At 39.3% G+C, this 26,606-nt stretch overlaps 1 protein-coding gene across 1 annotated transcript in view; it reads left to right on the plus strand.

Moving 5' to 3' along the window:
- Positions 1-26,606, plus strand: part of FRMPD2 (FERM and PDZ domain containing 2) — a 38,539-nt gene that overhangs the window by 2,337 nt on the left and 9,596 nt on the right. The window contains 16 exon segments of the mRNA XM_009698461.1: positions 1,604-1,761; positions 2,581-2,646; positions 3,873-4,058; positions 4,927-5,053; positions 6,854-6,985; positions 14,494-14,597; positions 15,584-15,655; positions 16,303-16,477; positions 17,243-17,333; positions 17,335-17,379; positions 17,476-17,614; positions 18,520-18,672; positions 20,844-21,029; positions 21,925-22,081; positions 24,626-24,836; positions 25,771-25,874. Of these exon segments, the coding sequence (XP_009696763.1) occupies positions 1,604-1,761; positions 2,581-2,646; positions 3,873-4,058; positions 4,927-5,053; positions 6,854-6,985; positions 14,494-14,597; positions 15,584-15,655; positions 16,303-16,477; positions 17,243-17,333; positions 17,335-17,379; positions 17,476-17,614; positions 18,520-18,672; positions 20,844-21,029; positions 21,925-22,081; positions 24,626-24,836; positions 25,771-25,874 (2,106 nt within the window).

Consider the following 26,606-nt stretch of genomic DNA (forward strand, 5'->3'; position numbering starts at 1 on the left):
GCTTCAGACCACTGGGACTGACCTCAGTGCATCTCTGCAGTGATATTTTTTAAGAGTACTCAGCCCTTTACAAGAAGAATCCAGTCCATTACTGAGACATCGTCAAATAGATTTTTTTCAGGAAACAAGAAGGGCAAGTTGTTTCCTAAGGGACAGGGAGCCCAGACCCAAACACGGTTACAAGGGTGGCAGGGCAGGGGCTGTGCCAACGAGGGTCCTATCCTACAGTACCCAAATAAGGTGAGCAGGGCAGGTCTGAGGTTGACAACTGAGAATCCAGACCACCATACAAGTTTGTGGTGACAAGGCAGGTCTGAGGTTGAGCTGGGAAGCTGAGTCACGATCAGGTCTGGTGTGGGCAACCAGGGTCAGACAGCCCAGCGATCACCAGGCAAGCCCACAGTGACAAGGCAAGTCTGAGGTCAGGCTGGGAAGTCAGTCTGTGGGTCAGGATCAGTGAGGTCCACAGTCAGGCAAGGCATGGCTGTGGCTGAGCTGGAGACAGGCACTCCTACACTATACCTCAGGCAGGAACTCAAGGGCCCAGTCTGAGTTTAACTGGAGTCTGGGAGTATGGGTAGAGGATGGGGGTAGGTCCCAAGTGAGGCTGGTCAGGGCCATTAAGTCCTCAGGACCTTGTCAGGTTTAGGAGTTTACATTTATCATTTGAAAACACTTTTGTTTGAAATATCCCCTCTTTTAACAGAACTGACATGCAGACAGAAAGACTAAATGTGAATAATGCTAAAATGATGCTGTTCACATTACTGGTAGAATCTAGCCTACATTTTAGTTTGGATAGTTTTCATATTAGTATTCTGGTAAAAAAATCCCAAAGTTCAGGTTAGTTGGAAATGATGTTTCCACTTGAAGAAAAGCTTAGTAGATTAAAGCACTGGGACTTGGGAATTTTGTTTCTACTGCTACCTCAGCTTCTGTTGACTGACACGGTGTAGTCATCAAAGCTGGGCTCTGCATGAGTTTCTTCATCTGTACAAGGAAATAAAAAGATACTGACTCCTGACACTGACTTCCTGGCAAAGGAACTCGGCTCTGCTAAACACAATACTCTGAAAAAGAGGTTACTAAAATGCAGAGCTGACTGGCTATAAGCAGCACACAGAACAAAAAAATACCATCACAGAGAAGAGATTTGTAACATGGTCATGCAACTTAATGGAAGCTAACATAAAGTCTTTTGCAAATGCCAGCTTCAAAGTATTAATGCTTTATTGGAATGCGTGCTCTTTTCTGATATTCTCTTGTGCTTTGCATGAGATCTACCAAAAATGTCAAGATCTCCATTATCTGCACATGGGATGTAATTCTGCCTTTCCTTAGGCTTCAGAAATCCATTGAAACCAATAGATTGTTTATATGTGTGAAATGATGTAAGAGAGAAATCAAGTCTTTAACCATCACCGAATTCCAGCTGACAAAATCAGCCAGGCATAAATGAATATGATTCCTCTGACTTCTGGGTACATCTCCAGGAAACTTCAGTGATGGGTTTGGCTATGCAGGTGAGATGGCAGCAGTATGATTTTCTGAGTGCACTGAATTCAACACTAAGAACTCCATTATCTTCTTCAACATTTTTCAGACCCTGCCATCTGTGTGATTTGTCCATGGTCAGTACTACTGTCTGCTGAAGGAAATTTGTCCTTCCAAAACCATGCATCTCAGATGGAAGCTGTTCCTTTCAGTGCACCAGAATTGCTCCACAGACAAAGTAAAAACCAGCGCATTGGACTAACAAAGGTGAGGTATATTACAAAATAAATCTTGATGGTACCTTATGAAGACAAGCTTGTGGGTTTTAGTGCAGCATACCAGGTATCTACTGTTAAACTCCATTTCTAATAAGAATAAACAAATTAGGCTACAGTTAGAAAGATTTACATGTGTCTTGCAGCTCACCATTAGATTAGCATGCATGTCAACATCAAAATCAATTTTGAACATCAGTCCTCAAGTTCTGCAGAAATGTATTATTTGTAAAGGCTCACAGAAAGGAAGAATGTTTCTATGAACATGATGTTTGACCAGATATGGTAGCTGTAATCCCAGAAGCAGCAGGACTGGAGTATCTATATAATTAGAGAGTGGAAGCACTCCCAGAAAGTCAGGAATATGTTCAACTTTGTTACCAATTTACTCTTCTTCTCCCTGCCAAATGAGTCTCTCTGGCAAGACAGTAAGATATAACACTCAGGTACCTAAAAGTTTTAAATACCAGTAGGACCACATCAGTGCATACTTCCCTCAGGCAGAACACGGTAGTTTCAGACTCCCACATAACTGATCACTTAGACGCTATGCAGAAACATGAAGCTTTGTAATAGATGGTCCTGACTCCAGTAATCCTCTTCCTGGACATGAGGGTTAGTCAGTCCCACAGGTAGGGGAGAGCTTTAATCACCAATGGGAAAGCTTCAAAACTAAGCTAGTTTTTAAAAAAATATCTGTTTGGCTTCTGCCGTTTTGTGACCAAAGACACAAAAAGATGGTCTCTCTACTACGAGACTTTTCTGTATTTAATGTTGGCTTCATAAAGGGTTTCCTTTTCTGTTTTGACAGATGTTGGTATATTCCTTAGGAATGACCCTGTATTGGTCAGCAGACTACCAGGTTCCTCCAAACCAGGCCAGTAACAAAAACGGTTTTGTTTTCTTTTATTCTGTCTCATATTGGTAGGTTCAAAGATTGAGAGGCATAATCTGAAGTCTCAGTAAGAGGGGCTTTATGTTTTGGACCACTAGAAAGAATTGGAAAGCTTGTGTCAAGGTCCAGATATCACCAAAAATACCAGTTCATCTAAATCAGGGATTTAGTTAGATCTCATCTTTACTTTCTTTTTTTTCCCCTTTTTCTTCAAAAATCAGAATTGTCTCCCATTAAGATGAATTGTGCCTTCCTTTTAAGAGTGAAGATTATTTATTCCAAGACTGTAATAAGGAACAGATTGCCCAGTGAAGTGGTTGAGTCACTATCCCTGGAGGTATTTAAAAGATGGGTAGATGTGGCACTAAGGGATGTGGTGAACTTGGCAGTGTCAGGTTTACGGTTGGACTTGATGATCTTAAAGGTCTTTTCCACCCTAAATGATTCTATGATTCTGTGATTCTAAGATAGGAAGGGCTAAAAGAAAAACATCATGTTGGCATGATGGTGGTGCTGTGCACATTTATGTGCTTTTTCAACAAATGGGGTGCTGGAATAAAACTAACTAACTCTCCTTATTTCTAAGCAAATTCTACCACCATCTCTGCCAGTTGAAAATCTGCATTTCTTGCTTACCCAGAATCCTTTCGAAGATTTGTAGCACACATTTTGCTTCATTTCTGTGTCCATGCCTTTGATTGCATTTTTTGGATTTGGAGAGCACAAGCTTTTAGTAGATTTAACCTCCCTTTCCTTGGTATACATGGTCAAAGAGAAAAGGCTCTATAAGCTAAATGACTCTAAAATTTCAGTATCTGGTCTCTATGGCAACAGTTTTGACTGGTATAACTCCTCAACTTTTTGAAGCTAATGCTGCCACATGTCTTACTTGCATGAATCTTTAAGATTCACATCTAATTAGCAAAGCTGTGGAGCAGACTGAGCTGTTGTCTGTCACTGAGAAGCCTCTATATGGGCTGATGACCCTCCTTGTAGATGCCAGTTCCCTCCAAGGCTATCCTGGATCCCATTAGAGGCTCCATATAGTGCTGTTATGCTGCCTGTCTGAAATTTTCCTGAAGCCTAAAGGAATTCAGTGCCCATTTCTCACCCAGGGTAAAAGGCTTACAGAAATTTCTGGTCCCAGTTTACATAGGATTTCAGACCACTAGGAGATGTCATTTAACAGTACCTCCATTTTGACTCAGTTCCTCCAGCTGAGTGACCAACTACACACGCTCTTGCTGACACTATGTGAAGATCTGCCACATAAAAGACTTTCTCCTGAATCAATTCTGGAAGCATGTGAGGCACATCAGAAGGAATCTGCTTCCTTACCAGCAAATGTCTACATAAAGAAAATGGTCCAGTTTGCTGTGGGAAGTGTCAGTGAGGTAGGTACTACTCTGATACTCTAATCATCTCCTTTTCTTTGGTGAGAGGTGAGCAGTATCATGGGATAGAGGTGAGCAATTGCCTGAAATTAATGCTTGTATGAATTAAGGAAGCGAGATTTGGTTCTAGACTTCTAAGCAGGAAATTGAGTGGGCATGTGTATAAGCAAATGAGGCAATGAAGCCATCTCTCACACCACTCTTACACTCCTGAGAAATTATACAAATCCAGCTTTTGCACTTACAGTATATTCATTTCTTTGGTTAATACTAAAGCAATCATAACCTTTACAGAGACTTCATATTGGCCAAACACTTTTGGACTTTACACAAGAGAAAAGATTTCCCCATTGCCAGTCTGTTTTCAGACTTTCTTTGTGAAATTCAAAGAAATCACATTTACATCATATTGTGAATGTAATTCATTGTCCTTGAGTGGAACTGACCATTTGCCTTGCAATCAGTCCTGACCACGTAAGGTCTTTAATAAGTGAGCACCTGAGTCTTTTTCAAGATGCAAAATATCAACAAACATTTTTTGCTGACAAGCTGAATGAAACTGGAAGAAAACACACTGCAAATATTTTTTTCTGTTTTCAACCAGTATTCATTAACATTCTGAGATGACCTTTTCCCTTGCATGCTCTATTTCCCACTATAACCGAGAGTGTCCCCTCTTAAACACCGCTAGCATGACAGCATGAAGCCATTCAAACTCAATCCTGCTTTGTGTTAATCTGAGAAGATGAAGTTGCTTATACCAGCAAATCAGCAGCCTCTGACAAGCAGAGGGTAAGGATCACTTCAGTATGAGAGTCTGAAGTCCACATGTCATATGACATTGACTTGCAGTACTACTGTCTTCTAGGTAGAGCGGGTAGTCACCGAAGACAGCACAGCCTCTCAGCTTAACAGAAGTCATGTGATAAGGAAAAGACTGCATGAGAAAATATTGGACACCTCACCACTGCCCTCCCAGATGAATTTCCACCAAGGTATTTCACTTATAATCTGAACTGTCTAATAAGGATACAGCCAGCGTTTTCTGAGTGTCTCCCAAGCTAGGTGAAATGTTTAATTTCATGCTGTAGTGATTACATGTAGTATTGGGTAGGATATTTATTGCTTTACATATAAATGACTTCGTAATGGAAACACTCTGAGGCAAGTCAGCAAGGTTTCTGTTCCTTATTTCCACAAAGGACAGTAGTCTGAGGGCTGTGAAGCAACGATAATGAATCAGCTTGCACAGATTTGACTCTTAAAGCACTTTTCATAAAACCTGTGCACATTTAAAAAAACTACTTTAAAAACTGCTTTTGTACTTTGTATACTCCAGTGTATTTGCCAAGGTAAAGAATGGGATTCTGTGAAGTTATTCTGTTGCTATTAAGGAATATATATTAATCCTTCCTATTTGATTACTCAAGCAAAGATTTGTGGTTTCTTTCTGGTTTTAGTTTCATTTTTCTATTCAAAAGATGTTTTATAAATTCACACATGGGTTGCTGGAGTGATTTCAAGACACAAGGCCAAATCCTGCTCACTATATAAATAAACCAGCATACACTAATTTCACATTTCATTTGACTAAGATCAAGATTTTATTATCCCTCAGAGTAATTCTCTAACTGTAACTAAACATGGACTTCAGGTTCAGATAGTTCTTTTTTCTAGTCTCTAGATTGTAATGTTCACTTCAACAGAAATCTCTGATTTTGGGGCAAGGGGAAGGTTGGCCCAAGCTACACAGGCTTTTTTGGACATGCTCAACATTAGGCATATGGACAATCCAATTCCTATTCAGCAAATCACATATATGTTCCATTAACTTCAGCTAGAATTAAACACGCACTTAAATACCTGTGGAACATTTCTATTAGGTATTCTTGGTTATAAGAAAAGGAGATTCTTTTGAAAACATACAGACAAACCACCCCTCAAATCATATTGGCTCACTCACTCATTTAGAAACTGATCTTATAGATTCATACTTGCATATGCTGGTGAAAACTCTGCTGATGCCAAAAGGGATTGTCCCATCTTCAACCCTCTATTAGCTACAAATTCCTGCCATTTCCCTTCTACTGGCTCTAGTGATTATGTATCTGGGGTGATCTCTGTGTTTCCTAGTGGTTCGCGTCACGTGGCTTACACTTGCTGAAGGACTTCAATGAATCAGGATGTCAATTACATTGAGAACATGTGAGCCACACTTTTCAAGGCAGCATTCCATTTCTTTCTTTTTTTTAATTAAAAACTACCACGTTCAGAGATTCTGGAAAAGGACAAGAGTCAATGCAACCAAAGTAAAGTTAGGGTGCAACAGAAATATGTACTTCCTCATGATTTAGGATGACCCCTTAATGGAATTTCTGCAGCTGACCCTGGTAGTGGATTGTGTCTGGGCACTGTCCATCCTGCACACAGAAAGAACACTCTATAGCTGAAGGTTTTGGGCCTCAGAATGTAAGGAAGGAGAACTTTGTGGGTTATCTGCACTTTGCAACCTTTCAGTTAAACATGTAGAATAGAATTCATATATTAGATTTTTTAAATTTGGAATGATTGAGGAGAACTATGAGAACTATTTTGGGACAGAATAAGATTATGAAAGTAACAGAATGAAGTTACCAAGCTTTCCGTGGTCCTTAAGGAATTGAAGTGAGGGTTAGAAGACAGGACAGACATGGACTATATGAAAATTAGTCAAACCAAATGTTATTTGTTATCGTGCAGATACAATGATTTATAATTAAAGTGTGTGATTCACTGTATTTCCTTTCTGTTTCCAGACAAAGGGTCCAGATTAATGAATTATAGTCGGTCAACAGAAGATTACAGACAAGTCTCTGTGGACTACAGTGACTCTAATAGCATTTCTGAAAGTACATCTTTGATACTGTCTAACCGAGGACACATGAGAGGTAACATTTTCCTGAAATATTATGTTTATGAATTAGGTACTTATCTCTTTTGTCCCTTGAAATGTGAAACTACCCATGTATGGTCAGGTGATAGGTACTGCCATACACTTGTGATTATGTGACTAGGGAGGTATATTTGTGCTAAGCTGCAAAGAAGAAAGATCCTTTTATACTGGATTCCTTTTTACTTGTGTCCTACTGTAAAGCTATATATTCCCTGGTTACTATGCAGCACCATCATCTCTTTCTTGCTTTGTGCCCCCTTTGCCAGTTCAGCAGATCACAGACAAAGCCTGACAGCATGTTTCTGGCACATGGGGTCTTGAAACAGATGAGAAACAGTGGAGCTACCCCACAAATGCACACAATGTGCAATGTCAAGATGGCAGCACTGAAATCAGTTGAATCTATGAATAATAGCTAAGACTTGAATGGTGGGGAGTAACGTTTCTTCAGGCCCATTCAAGAACAAAGGGACTAATTCTGAACTCTAGAGGAAAAAAACCACCAAACAACCTTTTGTTTTCTTTTCATTTTTGTCCTAAAGCCATTGTGTATTTCCTGCTCAGTGTGTTGGTTTTGTGTGCTAAATGCTAGGTTGCAATGCTGCTCTTCTGATTTGCTTTGTCTGGAGATATCAGAGTTGGAATTTTATTTCCACTTTCAATACTTTTATGGCAGAAACAGCATGAAAGAAACTGTTTGGGAGAGGATCTATTCAGTGAAGACACTGTGGGAGACATCAGTCAGGGTCCTTCCCAAGCCACTTAAATCACAGTTTAGAAGGATACTGTGAGGCAAAGAAGGGAATTCAGCAAAAATGCTGTGCATGTGTATCTTCATGTTTAAATTGGAATCTGAGCTAAGGACACCTAGACAGGACATTCACACTGCCCAAAAGCAAAAAGTTCCTGTTGCCAAATATCATCAGCATCTCCTAAAAAAATAAGCTTACCATGCCAGCTCCCCATCTCAGACTCCTGCCCGTTTCTATTCTCCATTCCACAGTTACCCACCTTCCTATTCGCTTTCAATCTTTTTTTCCATCCTGCCTGGGGCACTTCTGATCTTCCAGACCCAGAGGTGAAAGTTTACTTCTGTACTTCAGAGTTTACTTCCACACTTTACGAGCCTCCAAGAGAAATGAAGTACTAGGTCCTCCTGTGGCATGGATTCAGACATGCTTTGTAAGCATGTGTGGTTTTTTTATCCCAGAAATTTCTTCCCTAAGGCAATAACCCTAGCATCCACTACATCAGTTATGATGCAACAAAGTATGCACACCGCCTGGTTAGTTCATTGATGCCGTAAATAACAGAAAACTGCTGAGTAGCCCTTGCTTTTTCTCACTGGGGAACATTAATTTTAGTTTCTGATACCCAGATGCTGATTGTCATGAAATTCGTAGGAACATGTCATCCCCACTCTTCCAAATTTGAAAGGTTTAAAGTTTACTGGGCAAAAATAAAAGGCATAGAGCATGATCTCAAGGGACTAATTTCCCTAGGAAAGATGGCAAAAAAACCCTGGGTGCCCACTGCATTATCACAAGTCTGCCAGGAGATCATTCACAGAGAGAAAGTAAATACATCCTGGGAAGAAAAAACACGTAGTAGCCTCTCAGCTCTAAACCCTTAGCCCCAAGGATGAGGAAGGTGAGGTTACTCATACAACTGCTGTTCATACTCTACTCTTGAAAGGTGCTTTTCTGAAGCTCCAGAATTGCAATCAATATCAGCAGCAATAAAAACCTGAGATTGCAGCTGCTCCCTATGTGACACATATGTGTCAGTCACATACCTAGCAGCACATAGTGAAGGTAAACTCAGGACCCAGTTTTGTAAGTCCTTTTTTAAAAAATTTTGGTCATAAACTTGACAAAGGCTCATTCCAGTGAGTTTCTGCATCTCTGAGTCCCCATTGAAACACTGGTAGCTGTTAGTACTTAGGACTTTGTAAGACAAAACTCTAAAAATACAGGAGAAATCACAGTATGTGAAAGCTTGTTTGTCACAGACATTCTTTCATGAGATAAAGTATTAGAAAAATGCATTCTTCTCTGAAAAGAAATATTGCCATCTAGTAGGGCACCATTATCAAGGGAGATCAATATTTCTATCCAGACTGTACTTTAGAAGCTCATTTAATGTATAATAAATTAATCATCTACAGGATCAACTTCTTTGAAGACCACATGTTACTTAAACATCAGGAACGTGTTGGATTTGTGATCAAAGCATGGCAGTCTGGCCAGTGAAACTAGCCAACTTGTCCCACTGCCATAACAGCTGAAACACAAAAACTAAATGGGAATTTTATGTGCTTGTCAAAGTATATTTATACAATTATGTGAAACCTATAGTGTAAGCAGAGAATTTTGCAAAGCTTTCTCATTAAAAAGCATGTAGTTTCAGAACACAGGACTGAATCTTAATTTTGGTAACTAGCCCTGAGTATTTGCCTTATTTCAAATCTCACATTTTGTCACTACCATCTGCAGCTTGAAAAAACATGTTTATGAATATTTTAGCAATGTGACTGTAGATTTTCTAGTTTTTAAAATTGCAATTGGTGATTGGTACACTAGAATTCAATGCCATGTTTTCATGTTGGAATTCAAAGTGAGGATACCTTACCCAGAGAAAAAGCTGACCTAAATGTTGCTTTCACATAGCTCATCTTATCACCTCCATCATTCTGCCTATGTAATAGTTTGATATGCAACTCTTCAAATAAGATCAATGAAATGATCCAAGTGAAGAAAAATTTAACATCCCCACTCTTCCCTAAAGAATTTAAAATATCTCTGCTGCTAGAAGAAATGTTCCTGGAACTACCACTTGGCTAACCCTTTCTGGTTCTACCTCTAAATTTCAGCCTTCATGTATTTGGACAAAGCAATGCCTATCCTTTCTGCAGCAGCAAAGATGACTGAAGGTGAAAAATTGTACAAATCTTATTTGCTAATGACTCACAAACCATCCCATATTCCCACCAGAATTTTATGATGTAAAAACATTCACAATGTATTTAATGTAGCAAATAACCAGTGGAATATTTACAAACAGTTTTCATTTCAGTGATTTTATATCCTACTATGATTAAGCCAGAGAAGTTTCATGGCTTCCTCCCCCCAGTTTTATGCCTGGAAATAGAAGAACAAAGAATATTAGGGGTAATTTCTGAAGAGCAAAAGCTGTTTCACAAATTACCCCCATACATATGGAAATAACAGCCATTGTACCTACACAGCTATTTTCCAAATTACATTCACATGAAGAGTTCTGAAGAGGAAGCAACAATAACAATACTGCTGGTGTAGTATTCACGTAGCCTTATCAAATAGCCATTTAGCATGCCCATGCAAGGACACAAGAGAGGAAGTAGCCAGTCTAAATTTCATCTTTGTTGTAATTGTGCCAAGATCTGATGCTGAATGCTGCTACAATTGCTTCAGTTGTGAAATTTCCTTTATTCATTTCAGGGAGAGTTCCACAGACACACAGGTCATGGGACCCCACCCTTAGTGGGTCAAGGACACAAAGTAGTTACAAGCTCTTCATAAACAGGTAATCAAAACTCATATTCCTAAAAAATGGAAGCTGTTTTATTACCAAGTGAAGCAGACAACTAGTGTGGCAATGTCATTATCAGAAAATGCCTAGATTGCCATCTGAACCTGTTTTTATAATAGATACTGTTTATATAGAATTTCAGTACACCTAGACTCAGTGTGGCTCCAAGTGAAACAGTCTAAATGCTCTAGTGAAATGGAGCTTGGGCCCTCAACAATCCATACACAACAAGCACATTGATGTTTTCCACCTTTTCTCTTTACCACACTGTGTCCTGCCAGATGTCACTGGCCTCCCAGATCAGCTGCCCCTAGCATGTCTCCATTAGAATCAGACAGGTAAGCAGCAATAGCTTGCTGTGACTGAAACAACTGGGAAGCAGCTCCACAGAGAGTGTGGAAGGGAAAAACCTGTTCAGAAGGTATGAAGAGACATTGCTTTCACTGGCAAGGCATTCTGCAGAGTCCACATTTGTCTACATTCAGATTTTGGATCTGGTCTTGCCTTGCTGTCACATTAGCAGAGGCCTGATGTGTTCTGGAGTGGTTATGACAGACCGTGTATATGATATATCATCTTCAGTGGATTTTTTGCATTTCCATCTCAGTTCTTAGATTGATTTGTCTCACTTGTGGCAGGCATATCCAGCTCTGTGCTGCCACTTTACTGAAGAGTTATAGGTTACTCAGGGACACAAGCCATAAAGACCTCTGCTCTGTCAGGAGGATTAGCCTCATTTCAGCCATGGCATGTACAGCAGCCTGGTAGACATAAACAAAGAAAGCTGAGAATTGTACAACTGATACTAACTCCTTTTCAAAAGCCAGGGAAGCACCACTGCTGCCAAACAAGAGTTTTCTAGACTGGGTGTCAGCATAGTGCAGCTGCAATCATGGCTATTTCCAAATGAAAGAGAGATGTAAGTACTCTTAGCCTCTAGGTACCACAAAGACCAGAATCCCACAGTTAAGCACCTTGTAATCCCTACAGACATCCCATTTAAATTGAGTTCTTGACCCAGTTAAACAGGAGTTTCTTCTTTTAACCATGACATGAGTAATTCAGGCCCACAGGAAATGTTCCATTTAGATGAACTCCCAATTAAATGTATCCCAAGTAAGCAGTTTGAACTCCCTGATTGTCCCGGTTTCAGACACTTATAAATCAGTCACGATAATCTGAATGATGTGAGATACCTCAGCACACCTCTAAACCTGCAATAAGAAAGAACTACGAGCAGGTTGCAGGATAGTGGCAGCTTTTGTGAAGAAAGAAGTCTCTGTCTACCTGTCTCACTACACACACATACATATATATGTGTGTATACAGACATCTATATATGCATCATACACCTGGCAATGATGTCAGTAACAAAAGATTTATTTACTGAGTATTTGGGAGCAATTGCCATGCCTCATGACTACCAACCTGGGTATCATCTTGATATCCTCCTTGATCTAAAATCATGCTGCCAAGAAAATGTTCCCCTCTTCTGCTGAAAGATGAACTCTCTTCTCCAAATTTCCAGCAAGCTGTTTCCCATAGAACTTCAGGGACTGTAAACCCCACTTTTGGTTGTAAGCATCTGCAATTGAATTTCTGCCAAGGTCACCTTCCTATTGTAAGTACCATGACAACAACAGAGTTGAAATAATTACTTTGGAAACCACCAATTTCCCATATAGGAGGACAACCAACGCAAAACTTAGTGATAGGTTTACTGTCTATAAACCTTACTAATATCACCATGCTCACTTCTGTAAGCAGTCCAGCTGACATAACTTACATCTCATAAAGTTAAGCTTGTAAGCATATGCAGGGCTATGGCTTATATATAAAGAAGACACAGCTGTCAAGTCTGGAATCTCTCACCTTACAGGACTAATAACAGGAAAAGAAAGGCTTCTTAATACAGCATCTTGGATTTTGAGCTAACAGTATTTTTATACCCACAAAAGTCACTTCAGGTCATTTCCAGGCGTATTTCTTAGGCAAATGTTGATCTTTATGAGGTTGCATGATAGAAACAAAAGTATCTAGATATCCTTATAGACAGAGGAATGTAAACTAGGATAGAATAGCATAGAATAGAATAGAACAGAACAGAACAGAATAGTTCAGTTGGAAGAGACCTGCAACAATCATCTAGTCCAACTGCCTTACTACTTCAGGGCTGACCAAAAGTTAAAGCATGTTATTAAGGGCATTGTCTAAATGCCTTTTAAACACTAACAGGCTTGGGGCATCGACCACCTCTCTAGGAAGCCTGTTCTAGTGTTTGGCCTCCTTCTCAGTAAAGAAATGCTTCCTAATATCAAGTCTGAACCTCCCCTGCCGCAGCTTTGAACTGTTCCCACATATCCTGTCACTAGATACCAGGGAGAAGAGATCAGCAACTACTCCAGGAACTTTGTTAAAAACCTTTTGAAACTCCCTGAATAGTTTCCTGAAGCAACTCTGCAACATGCAAAAGAAAAGGATAAAACTTTGGGATAACAAAAAAGCTTCCATGTGACTTTGGCATTTGTTAAAAATCTAATTAACAAAAATCCACCTCAACAAAATCTTTCCTTCTATACTACATAATCATTCTTTTGTCATTGATAAGAGTATATATTATATTTTAAGTTTATTCTAAGCATTCATGTGTCTGCTCATGAGGAAAACACCATTACATTATGGGTTAAATGTATATAGACAGCTTTCTGATCTGAGATTTCACACATCTTTATCTTAATTAAATTGAAAAATCCCTCAGTTCCCTATGAGATTAATTTATTCTAATGAATTAGTATTCAAATAATTTAATTCCCATTCCTGGAAAATTCTGAATACCCTAACAACAAATGTTACGGTTTTCTGAAGCTTCTTTGCTTCAGAAAATAAGAAATGAGGAATTGACTTCATCCTGTAGAATTCCCAGAAAGGCATGGGGCTAAATTCTTTGACTGTTGGCTTCACCAGACTGAAACCAGTTAGATCTGGCTCACCAAATGAAAAAAAAAAAAAAAAAAAAAAGACTGTTATTGAATTAAAGCAGAGATTAGATTTATTTGTAAAGGGCATCAGTAATATTATCCTTGTTAAATTATTTTTCTTAACATTTAACAATTTGTAACTGACATTGCCCTGGATTTCATATTTAATTTCTATTCTACCAGTTAATATACCTTAAGTTCTTTGTCCTCATCTGTGTTGTTTTGATTGCATGCTATATATATTGCTTACTACAACATTTCCTTTGAAGGTCGGTCAGTGCTGTAGAAGAAATCCCTGCTGGAACTCAGAAGAAGAGCAGACAGAACCTGCTAAGTTTAGGTTCCACCTTCTCCATGTCTACAAAGGACTACACAGCAGCTTCTGCATCACAGAAATGTTTGTTCCACAGGAAGGAAAAGGTGACTAATGAAAAACGTATAAACTGGTTTCAAAATGTAAATATCACTAAAGAGAAACCTCTCATCCAGTTGTTGTCCACCAGTGACGTGCATGTTTGCTACTGAGTCATTTCATTAGATGAGTATTCTAAATTGACAGACTCCAAATTAGGCATCATCCAGTTGTGATAACTCAGAACTAAAGGCAGTGAAAGCTCTTGTCCATAAAGACTAAGCAAAAGCTTATAATCGAACCCTCTCTGACCTACATGTGTGATTTCTGCAAGCATCAAACAGCATATGGACTGTTTTCATCAACCACTTTGAGAGGAGCTTCAGAACAGCAAAAACATTTACAGAGACACTGAACCCAAACACTTGCTGGTCAACGGTGCCCAAAGGACTTAAATTTTTTTTACAGCGTATGCCTGGACAGAAAGCATAGGCTAGCAGTGAGTGTGCCAAACCAATAATTCAACTATGAGTCTATTTCTAGTTGCTATTTCCATTTGTTGTGGAATTCTGTTAAATGGGAAGAATAATGTTTCTTTGGCAGTTGGGTCACAAAAATCCAGAAATAACTGTATCACAGAAAACTCCACAATGCTTCTGTCCATGGAGCTTTCTGTTGTGGAAGTAGAATGGACAGGTTTCAGGCTGGTGAGTCCTTTCACCTGTTCCCAGTTCACAAGCTCAAGACTGACCAGAAATTTGATCAAGAGTTTAAGTCAGATATTTTGGAAAATTATCTTTTTATATATAAATTTAGTTTTACATTTTGTTAATATGATTTTTGCTGGGTTAATAATTGAGTTCCTCAGAGGTGTCCAGCAACTGTTACAACAAAGTGCTAGTCCCTCTTTATAAGACTAAGGTCAAAACTTCAGTGGCTGTTGGCAGGACAATACTAGTATTATGAAACAAACCATAAATTTTCTTTAAAAATATCTAAATGGGTCAAGGTACTAAGTCATGGAGAATGGTTGGAAGTATCCACATCTTACTACTCGCAGACATTTAGTTATTTCTGTCTGCTTCAAGGATCTAAAAGCATAGATGAATTTAAAAAAAAAACCCAAACCAATATGCAAAATTCCTTGAGGTGGATGCTTAGCAAGAAAAAAAGCATCTTGTGCTGTTAAAGTTTGTTGCAGTTAAAGCAAAAGAATGCAATGCTAATGAAAACTATCAGCCAACCTTCATTACAGGGAATAAAGCAGCTCCACATTTTAGTCTGCTTCCCTATGGAAGCTAGGCTTATGAAATCATGGTGGTGTGTATGTATGTGTGTACATGTCTGTGACTGTCCTCATAGTAACTTGGGAATCAAATGGGAAAAGGTCTCAGAAGAAGTATACTTTCTGTAAGTGTCATGAAAATGGGTGCCATACAAAGGAAATGGATCTTGGTTAAGTGCCTTTACAGAAGAAAAGGCTTCACCATGAGCTTACCGCTAATTAGACCCAGAGAGTCCACACAGGAGAGACCCCAAACAGAGAGAAGTCTGCATTTGCACATTATTAGACACTGAAATCAATTAGCTATGGCATACAGATTGACAGAAATGGGTTTCTTTGGTACTGGTGTTTGGGATCTTCATTGCATTAAGGAGACATTTATTAAATTTCTAATTTGCCTCCTTACAGTTTTCAGGTCCAGAATTTATTATTTTGTCTAGTGAACCACCAGTGACCTTACAGCTGCCTGGATCAATTGTGGTAAGTATGAACATTAAGAATTTAGAACTAATCTAATGACCTTTTAGTTGGGGGTCTTTGTAAGTTGCATATAAGTCCCAACCCAGTATCCTTGCCATTTCCTCTTCCCAAACCAAGTTAGGGTTCCTGCAGAGGTATTGAGGTCATTTAATTCTCAGTGCTATGTAGTTATTTCTGTTGGTGTGAAAATATCGTAATTTATCCTTCTCAGCTAAGAATGCTCACTTTAGCACAAGACTTTTGAGACAAAGATTATACAGCAAATATGCAATGTGACATCTAGTGCCAGTGTATTGGACTCCTCTGGTTTGCAGGCACATCCTCCACCTTTCATTAAGATAAAGTAAAAGGCTGACAGCATACAGCAGTAAAAATGAGGGCAAAGAAAATTTGGAATTACCCTCAAGTCTAGAATAACCCTGGTAATTGTAGATTCTGAGTATGCTCAGATGTTTTGTTGGGATTCCCTGGGTTTAGAAATGTTTGGGATATTAATTTATGAGAAGGAAGGCAGGGAATAGCATAGTGCTGTGACCAATTCCATCAGGTTATGTAGAGATAGGAGACTAGGAGGCCTCAGTAATAAAATGCTGTGGAACTTGCATTGCTTGTACTTGGCACTCATTCTTCATTCTGTTACTTCTTAGACTAAAAAGGGGAAATCCTATTTGTCCCAAAGGGATCTCAATGTGATTCTACTGAACGGGCAGTGCCTTGAGGTGCAATGTGACATCAAGTCCAAGGCAAGAGATGTTTTCAACACTGTGGTGGCATATGCAAACTTGGTGGAACATTTCTACTTTGGTTTGGCTTACTTAAAAGGTAATGAGACACAGCTAACTTCAGTAACAGTTCTCTCCCTCAACACCTCTGTACTTACTTTATTAATGAATTCCAGTAAGATCCTTTAAGATCCTCAGATCAAAGCAGATCCAAAGCTCAAGCAAATGTAAGGTACATTGGTTTAAACTGTACTGCACTGATGTAAAGTGTGCCTACCCTATGACTGTGCATCAGCACAGCCATACTGTTACTGGCTGGTATTCCCATGCAGAAAAGACTGTGTCCCAGACTTGCACTGGAATAATCCTGAGCCATGTAGCTCCAGCAGAAATTCCAGGAAGCACTGTACTGAGGAAGGCTGACTGTCTTTGTTCCTAGATATAAGTTGGAGTACAGGCTCAACTATTTCATCTACAAGACCCATATCTCCTTAGCCCATTTCAGATGACAAGCATGGCTGAGGGATTAGGAAGAAGCATACCTTGTGTGCAGGACATGAGGATTACAATGGGGTACAGAACCTGAATGGTGAGCAGAATGCAAGCCCCATCAATTCTTGAGTGACTCCATAGATACCACACCAATTCAGCATCTAACAATTGTAATCCTAAATTACGAAGTGTTATCCTAAGTTCTCCATCAAAGAAGCAATAAGCTAAGCCATGGCACAGAGAAGTAAATCTCAACTGACATCCATGATCCATTTTATTTTTTATTGCTAATGATGCACGGACTGAAGACAGCAGAACTTTGAGCTACTGAAGTATCCCCTGACTTATCACAGAACCAAAATTCTCCTTTCAGGTAAAGAATTCTTCTTTTTGGATGAGGAGACCAAACTCTACAAAGTGGCCCCAGATGGCTGGAACGACCAACCCAAGAAGAAAACCTCCATCATTAATTTAGATAAAATTCTTTGTCAACCACTTTAATGTTATCCAGTAAGTGCATGGTTCTGCTGACTGCAGGAAAAACAGTAGCATTTAGGGTGACTGTTCAAGGCTCCTCCTGTGTTCCTAAACCCTTTTGTGTTCCAGGCATGGCTTGACACGGCATCAGTTTTACCTGCAGCTTCGTAAAGATATTTTGGAGGAGCGATTATATTGCAATGATGAGACTGCCCTGAAACTCGGCGCTTTGGCTTTACAGGCAGAGCTTGGCAATTATGCTTCTGAGGTGTGGAAAAATAATATAATATTTCTTAGAGGTCTCTCTCAACAGATTTTGCAGCTTTTGTTTGTCACATAGAGTTTAAAGAAGAAATTTGAATAACACATAATTTCAGCTAAGTCCTTCAGTAATCAATTTTGGATTTAATTAAAAAAATGACAAAATTTGCCTGATTAAGGAGCAGCAATGAGCAGGCAAATTTGGCAGGAAATATGGCAGAACAATGAAAGACTCTTGGTCCTTCATAATTGGTAACACAGCCCAGAAACTCCAGAAAATCTGTAGAAAATTTTCAACACAAGCACAGCTTGGATGTGCAGAGGGGCTTAAAGAGGTTAGAAAACATGGAAGAGAAAAATAAATAAACACTCCAGAATTCACAGCTATTTTCTGTGGAGGCTCAGATCCACAAGCTGCAAAGACAGGAAGGTCACTGATGATATATCTGAACTAGTTATCCTAGTTTTGAAGTGTACAGAAATAGCCATTTATGATCTCTGCCGTATCTTCAGTTATATAAATCAGTGTAGCTCTATTAATTGAAGTCTGAGTGGTCTGATCCATCTGGTGGGATCCATCCCATCATTGGGTCCCCCATTGTGGGTTATACCGATGCAACTGTAGCTGTCAGCTCTAAGTGCAAGACTGCAGCATGGCTGTAGGCCCAGCTCTTTTCTTCCCTCTGCACAGAGAAGTAGCCTGTGCTTTGGGCACCTGGCTGAGCACAAGTGCAAGAGGCACATTTTGCTGTCAGGACACTACCTGCTCTTCCCCATCTTCTTTTAGGAAATGGCAACAGGGTTACTTCAGCATACGAGTCACCCTGAAAATGGAAATGCACTAAATAAGAAAAGTCAAGAAAGAACAAAAGGCTCCTCTCTTTTGTTTTTTTTTCATTTTTTCTCCCAAAGATGCATGGAAAGAGCTATTTTCGCATTGAAGACTATATTCCAGCAAGCCGAATAGAGAAAATGACCCTGCCATATGTACAGAGAGAGCTTGCTAAATTACATCGTATGAATCATTCCCTATTTGAGGATGAAGCTGAACTAGAATTTTTAAAGGTAACTTGCCATACCCTAAACATTATTTATTTATTTTGAGATAGAAAGCCCCCCTCTATTTACCATTGTCTATTATTTCCTTCTTGCCTGATACAGTAGATTTTGGATATGGTGAACAAATTTGAGTAGTCAACAAAAACCTCAGAATTTCCTTCTGCTGTAGATACTATCACTCTAAATAACTTACATCACATGTACATGGTAGGTTTCCTCTCACTGATAGTTTATGAAGGATTAATACACATTTTAGTGTATTTTCAACATCCTAAGGGTTGATGCAAATTTTCAGCATGTTACCAAGATGTTTGGGTTCCAGATGATTATAAATACACCTATTGAATATACTAGAGATGACTATAAAACATGGGAATAAGCACTTTCTTGATTTCTGAAACTACAGCAGCTGTTCAGCCACTTTCTAAACATGTAGTGATTATTTGTTTAAAAATATCTGTGAACCCTGGAAGTGAGGAAGGAGTTATCTGAAGTATTTTCTCACATTGCTATTTCTCTAGGGCTCCAGAGTGTCATGATGATGTCGGATTTAATTTTTGACCCCTAACTTCTCCTTCTCCCCCACACTTCTCTGCTTTCCATCAAATGAAAAATGTCAAGGATTAGATAATGGATAAATATCAGTAACTGTCAGTGGAACTGAAGAAATGGATTGAAGCTTAGCCTTAATGACAATCCCATCATGCGTGGCAAATCCAAAGAAGAGAAGCAGATTTGTTAGTATCTGTTTCAATGAATAAGTCTGTAGAAGGAGCCAACACATCATACAAAGTGAGAAAGATAGCCTCCATGGCAAAAACATGCAAGTTCCAAATACGAAAGGGGTTAAAAATTAAAACCCAGATTCAGCTGGTGATTATAGATGCCCCAGTTTTCAGGACCTGAACATTGGTGCTCTGGATACTTTCTGAAAAACAGATCTTAAAATGTTTTATTTTGGTCACTGAAAATCTTTATTCACAGTTGAAAAGTCATTTGGGTATTCTACATTAGCTTCCCAGAAAAAAAAAAAAAGTTTTAGAATAAACTCATATTGATCTGCAGATCACAAAAGAGGACAGAAAACGCTCCTCATATTCTATAGCTCTGTAAAGGGTCTGAGTCACATTTTAACATTTGTGGCTGTTAAATGTTAACAGTTAAATGTTTACCTCCTGCATAAGTGCAGGAGGTAAAAAGACAAGCAATAGCACCCAGAACCTCTGAATGAGTTCCTCAGAGTATCCTCTGCACTGTTAGATGGCAGGGGAAGAAGCTGCCTCCTCAGTTTCTTGAAGTATAATCCTACTTAACTTTTCACCCAGCAATGAGCACTGTGCAAGAAAGAAGCAACACTGAAGATCTGTTACTATAAAGTCTGGCACCGAAGGGAATTCTGGGGCAGTGAAATTCCCTCAAAATTCACTACTATATTTAGGTGAGACAATTTGAGGTACAATTTAGCAAACCCTATAACTTGGCAATGAAAATTTATAGTGTCTGATTTTAAGAGATAATAGCCATGAAGGAATGGGTGTATGTACCTGAGTGAGTTTGTTGCAGGCTGGGAGCTGTGGTGACACTGCAGTTAAGATTTCCAGTTGGTCATCACTATTGTAGAAAGGAAGCCACGGAAGTCCATAACAATGTCAGAGTAGCCCTGACACCAAAGTATTAGTAGTTTTACTAAGATCATCATATTTGCTGTACCTTGTGGTTTCTAGGTTTGCTCAGGGAAACAAAGACACAGAAAATAAAATGGAAAGAAACAAGGTTTAACAGTAGTCAAGCAGCATTAATCCTGCATGGATTTCTATTCAGAAACGCACACAAGTGCCAAGTAGCAGTAATGCTGAGTACCTCAGTGCCACTGTAATTAGACTATTGCACAGGAAGCTACATAATCCTCCTACCTCTTCAAATGAGGTGTATGGGAAAGTGTTATTTTGATTTTACATATGAAAATGAATGCATGTAATGAGTCTGTGACATACCAAAGTAAGGTGATGATTCTGTAAGGCACTAGGTATGAAAATTTGGTAAGAGTTTTCAAAGGTTTCTTGAAAGAGTGAAAGAATATTCAGTAAAGGCACTCAAAACCGTTTCCCATCTACCTACCCTTTCTTCCCATGCCTCTTTTTGAGTAATGCAAGGTAATCACACTTTTTCTCTACAAGGTGACTCAGCAACTTCCTGAATATGGAGTGTTATTCTATCATGTGTCCCAAGAGAAGAAAGGAGCAGGAGGGGACATCATCCTGGGAATCTGTGCCAAAGGCATCATTGTGTATGAGGTCAAAAATCACACAAGAATTGCCAGTTTAAGATTCCAGTGGCGTGAAACAGAGAGAATTTCAGCTCATGTGAGTTGGAACCAAGTGAATCTATTCCCCACTCTACTACTTTACTCCCCTTCTGCTTGTCACTTTGACCAATTTATTGCATTCGGAGCCAGAATTAGACTCATTCTGTACAGGCAAGTGCTTTTTGAAAACAGTCTAAAATCAAGGCTGGATCTGGATGTGGATACCAAGATATCCAGTTCTTAGTGAGGTTTAGTTCTGGAGGTTTTTTTGCCAAGGCTGGAGTCAAACTACTATAAAACTGAATAATCTGGTGTTGACTACTTCAGAAACTATGTCAAACGTCTTTATGGCATATTATGTATTCATTACTTTCTTTGTCTTTACTTCTCTCTCTCTTTTCTTTTGTTTTCCTACCTACATAAGGTCATGGGATCATGTCTCCCTCTTCCCAGATCTCATTCCCATCCTCATCTCTTAGTATATTGATATCTGTTAACAAACCAGTATTGTTGACAAGATTGTGACCCCTTCTAAATGGTATTCTGCCATCAGAGGTATAGCAATCTACCATTATACAGAGTAGGTGTCAACCTGCATCACACATTTCCCAGCCTGTCTGCTCTCTCAAAATGGCCCTTCTGCCCCTTGAAGATATTTTTGTTTTCACATTAAATTGGTTTAATAATTTTAACATCTGTAGGGCCAAATCAACCTGCTCTCAATGCAGTCACTGTCCAAAGGCTCTTAACTTTTGACATGGGGCAGTTATGATTCCAATGACAGACACCTCACTAACAACTGTTGAATTTACGACAGGCATTTCTGCACCCAAAAGGCATGCAGCCATGCATAAATACAACTGGACAAACCATCAAGATTATACAAACCAACTTTCAGTGCCTTAGTGTAATGACTCACATATGAAGCATGCTGTACTTTTTTCTCCCTTTAGAGAAAAAAATTCATGATTGAAAGCAGCTTCAGTGGCAAAAAACACACCTTCATTACCGATACAGCAAAGACATGTAAATATCTACTGGACCTCTGCTCTGCCCAGCACAAATTCAATGCACAGATGAATTCTAGGCAACTTCGGCAAACTTCATCAGGTGAGGTATAAATGCACTTTTGTTATTCAGGCCATAGGACAAGGTTAGGTTTTACGAAAGGTGCATTCAGTGCAGCTGAGAGTCAGAATCTGCCACGTTAGTTTCACTGTGCTTCAGTTTCTCATTAGCAGACTAGAGAATAATGTCTCCTACTTCACTGGAAGTTAGAGGTGTGTAAGTCTAATTCAGTGTGTGCATGTGAGCGGGCACCTGCAGGCTTCTCTGATGATAATAACTATGTAGCTAAACACAGATTTAAAAAAAATGCATGATTACAATTCCCTTCAGGAAACCTGCTGCGAATTCTGAAGAAACGTATCAGACTTACCCTAAATATAACCTGAGAAATGTTTCACACAAAGAATAACTATAGTAGTGCTCAGATATGCTGGAGCTGAATTTAGTTAACTGGTTATCTTTGCATAAGGCAGGGGTTCAACCCTACGGCTCAGTCCCAGGACAAAACCACTAAACCAAAGGCACATCAGTCATACTGACTCAACTATGTAGCTGCTAGCTGTTTGTATCTTAGATTTTGCCATGTCAGTGGAAGATATGACTAATACGTCCTTAGACTTCAGATTTTCCATAGTTTCTAAGATAAGGTTCTGCTCGACCAAGGGCAGTTACATAGCACTTCTCACCCATGGTTCTCAGCATGCTCTGTAAAGATGGGTGAGAATCATTATGGGGAAACTGAGGCACATAAGAAATAACAGCCTAAACTGACAACTGTCATCACTCTTGACTTCAGTATAGCAACATCAGTTTTCCCTAGCTCATCTATTGCCTTGAACAGAATCATGATCATTTACAACCACTGAGCATATGACCCAGTGAGTCATCGCAGGAGAATCAAGTGTCATGCCTTAGCTGCTGGGATACTCCTTTCTCTAGTAAAACTGTCAAAGTGTTGGCAACAAATTATATTATGGGATGTAACAGGTTGATTGATATATTGCCTCTTTACCACTGAAATTATTTAATGAAAAATTAAATTCCACCTGCACAAATTTGTTACCGGCGAAAAAGGCACTAGGATGACATTTAGGTTCAAGGCACCTGTCGTTGCTTGGGCTCCTGTAGCTTCAAACATAACTTGTTTGGACTGTGATTTCTAACATACAAACAAGTGCTAACAGTGAATTTTAAAGTTTCCTGTGTCACATTTGCTTGTGGTAATATATCTTAATAAAAATTACTGCATTCCATATATAAGAGAACTGAAAGATTGAGAGCTAATAAAATTATAACCCAAGTCCTGATTACAAGCACCTCAAATCACTGAGACAAGCCAGACTTACACAAGCTGTGTGACTGCAAGTTCTGAGGTTCAGTGTGTGCTTGCTGTCCCAGAAAAAAAGGCTGTGTGAAGGCAATGACAACAGTTCAAAATGCTGCCTTTGCCACCACAGTGAGGCTGTAAGAGATTATAAGGCTCTTTCTGCATGATGGAAACTTGCTTCTGCTGCACTGTTCAGATGTGTAAGTCACCGTTGCTTCAAAACTTGCTGACAACCCCCTGCTTTGAAATAACCATGGCAACTCTCAGACTGCACTAACACTGTGGACAATTAAGCCTTCTGATGCCTTAACAAATGCCCCTGATCAAAGTCACTGAGGAAGGAGGGAGCCTAGGTTTAATGCCAGAGTAGTATTCTAGAAAGTTGCATTCAGGCTAATATTTGTTAGGAAAACACATGGGAGGTCAGCTGTCATGTACAAGCAGAATTAAAGCCCATAATTGTGCAAGCTTGTACCAAGTAGGGTTCTTGTTTTACTTTCTGACATGTCTCCAGTTGCCTGATGTCCCTCTCTCCTTCAAATCCTCTCTCCAGCCCACCAGTTGAGAACCTAAATAAATTAACAATGCCTCCTGCAGCTCTATCTTGTTTCAGGGAAATAAAATCTTTTGAGAGGATAGATTGACATATAGCAGAGCCCAGATGTCATTAAACAAGCAGAAAAATTCACACAGAGGTGGAAAATTGGATAGCAAGCATTGCCACCAAGATGGTCCCCTATTCAACTTCACTTGTGCAACGCACTCAAAGCAAACAGCCAGCTCCTTGGTCCCTCTGAACTTAAGAGAGCATGTGTTAGTAGAGCTCCTGTCTTCTCAGATACACATATATTGGAGTGGTGGGCCTGTGAAGGATGGGATACTACCAACCTGGCTAATGACAAGTATTTCTGATACATGGAACATTTACAAAATATACTTTACAGATATATTCAGGTTTAAATTACACAAGGTTGTAAATTTCACCTGTCTTTGTGGAAAGTGAATTTGCAGTACAATTCATAGAATTGAAACTTAAATACAGCATAAACTTCTTATGAAAGAAATGGATTAGGAAACCCTTTCCACTCACTCCAAGGCCTGATATCCTCAAGGATACCAGAACAAATATATCTGTGATGTCAATCTTTTATGCTGGCATGTTCAAAAGGTTAGACAGAAAGCACCTTTGAGCTTAAAAAGATGGGATATTAACAGTGGATTTATCTTTTCTTCCTCCCCCTCTCTCCTTTCTTATTCAGAGGAAAGTAAATTCATGGAAATAGACAAATCAAATTCTGCATATGCAGCTCAGCATGAACACCTTGCACTGATTCAGAGACTGTCTCGTTCAGAGAATGTGCTCTATGGAGCAAACTTGGAAAATCTTTCTGCTGGGATGATGAGCAAATCTTGTGATAACCTCAGTGTGGAAATCAACAACAGGACTAGAGACAAAAGCAATCTTGGCAGGTAGGTTTGCTTTTTCGTCTAAACGTGTGTAAGAATACTCAGTCATAGACTATATCATTGCAAACCTCTATAGTAAACTGTGAGGCAGACTTTTTTTTTTTTTTTGCAGTCTTTATTGTGGTCACACCAAAAGGCCTGGGGCTCCATGGTGCCAGCAGTAGTGAAAACACAGGCAGGAAGCTAACAGTCTAGCGGACAAGAACTTGAAAAGGAGTGACATTTAAATTTGTACCAGACTCAGGAATGAACCACTTACTGAGTTACGGAGAAGGATAAAAATAAGAGAGAAATAAGGGAGAGAAAAAGTAAAATCTTTAATGTCTGTATATCTTCTCTGGAAATGGCTGTATGTGAACTGAATGCACAGTGGAAGCTGTATTTGAGCAGGTCTTACCTAGCTGATTCCTCCATGTCTAAGGTGCAAATCAGAGAACATTATAAGAACTTTTCTCCCTTTTCATTTGCATTGGTACATTCACCAGTGTAGGCAGTTACTACAGCTGCACACAGGATCAAGGCCTTTGATAAATTCTAGGGCCTTTTAGAATACCATTAGAATAGAGCCAAGAAGAACATGAACTATCAGGAAAACTTTCAGATGTGGTTTTGTCTAAATGGACAGCAAGGTTAAATTAATCATGCTGAGGCTATGCTGTGTTTTCCTGATGCCTGCACTCAGCTCAGAGGAAAACACAGGGGAAAATCAATTGTGATGTGAGTGGTCTAATGGCAGCTGTTATTTGGAAGCAAATGCTGGCAAGGATAAAATACCTCCCCCATACAATGAAATGTGTCCCAGAAATCAAAATACTCATTGAAAGGCTATAAACATGTGCATTCGCAAGTTGGCTCTGACAGATTAATGACAATGAAGAGTGCTAAATACCACTGCTGATTTGTTATTGTAATGCAGTCTTGATTTCCTGCCATGCAGATCCACATCAGGGCTATCCCAGTCAGAAATGCACATCAATTTGAATGGAAATCGAAGGAGTTATGACTACCTCTCTATCCATTCAACTCAGAACACAATCAGTGGTGAGTATAATAATCATAAAGAGAGACAGTGCCCTTCCATATTTATTGGTTCAATAGCAGGAGACCAAAATATATTCTGTTTAGAGATTAAAGGATATACTTTTGCACTTCTAGTCCTGGGAATTAACCCAGAGTTCATCAAGACAATCTGTTTTGTTCCCTTTCACTCCTACTTTGCATCAGGATCAGTGGTAAGGGACTTCATGATAAAATTATTTTATCAATGGTACCTAATGCTCTTCAGAGAGCATTAGTTCAGTACACCCAGGACTCTTGCATGGGGTAATATCCCTATGCTCAGAGGTAATTCTTTGGTTTGCAATTGAGATCCACAACTCAATAAATAATGTATGAGACAACATAGGCTCCAGGTTCTTCCTCTGTTCTTTCATTTGCATGACACTAACTAGAATAAGAACTGGACACCTAATTTTCTAACAGAAGCCATATTGCATGCACACAGTGAGCAGATCTATGAAATACAAAACTATGATTATTTGGTTAGTCCATTTTAAAATTAGAACTCTACTTTAAACACACTGCAGCATTTGCACAATGTTAAGTAGTGTTGACACTACAAAAGTCACCATCACAATCAGTGCTGATTGGATTGCACCTACAGAGCCAAAAGGGCCCACAGGGCCGAAGGCTAGAATTTCCAAAGGAACCCATAGGAGATTTTGTGTCCAAATCACCCTCATGTTCAATGAGTGCTACATGCCTGACTCTTCC

The sequence above is a fragment of the Cariama cristata genome, unplaced genomic scaffold, assembly GCF_000690535.1.
Source record: "Cariama cristata isolate BGI_N322 unplaced genomic scaffold, ASM69053v1 scaffold43554, whole genome shotgun sequence".
NCBI classification, from domain to species: domain Eukaryota; kingdom Metazoa; phylum Chordata; class Aves; order Cariamiformes; family Cariamidae; genus Cariama; species Cariama cristata.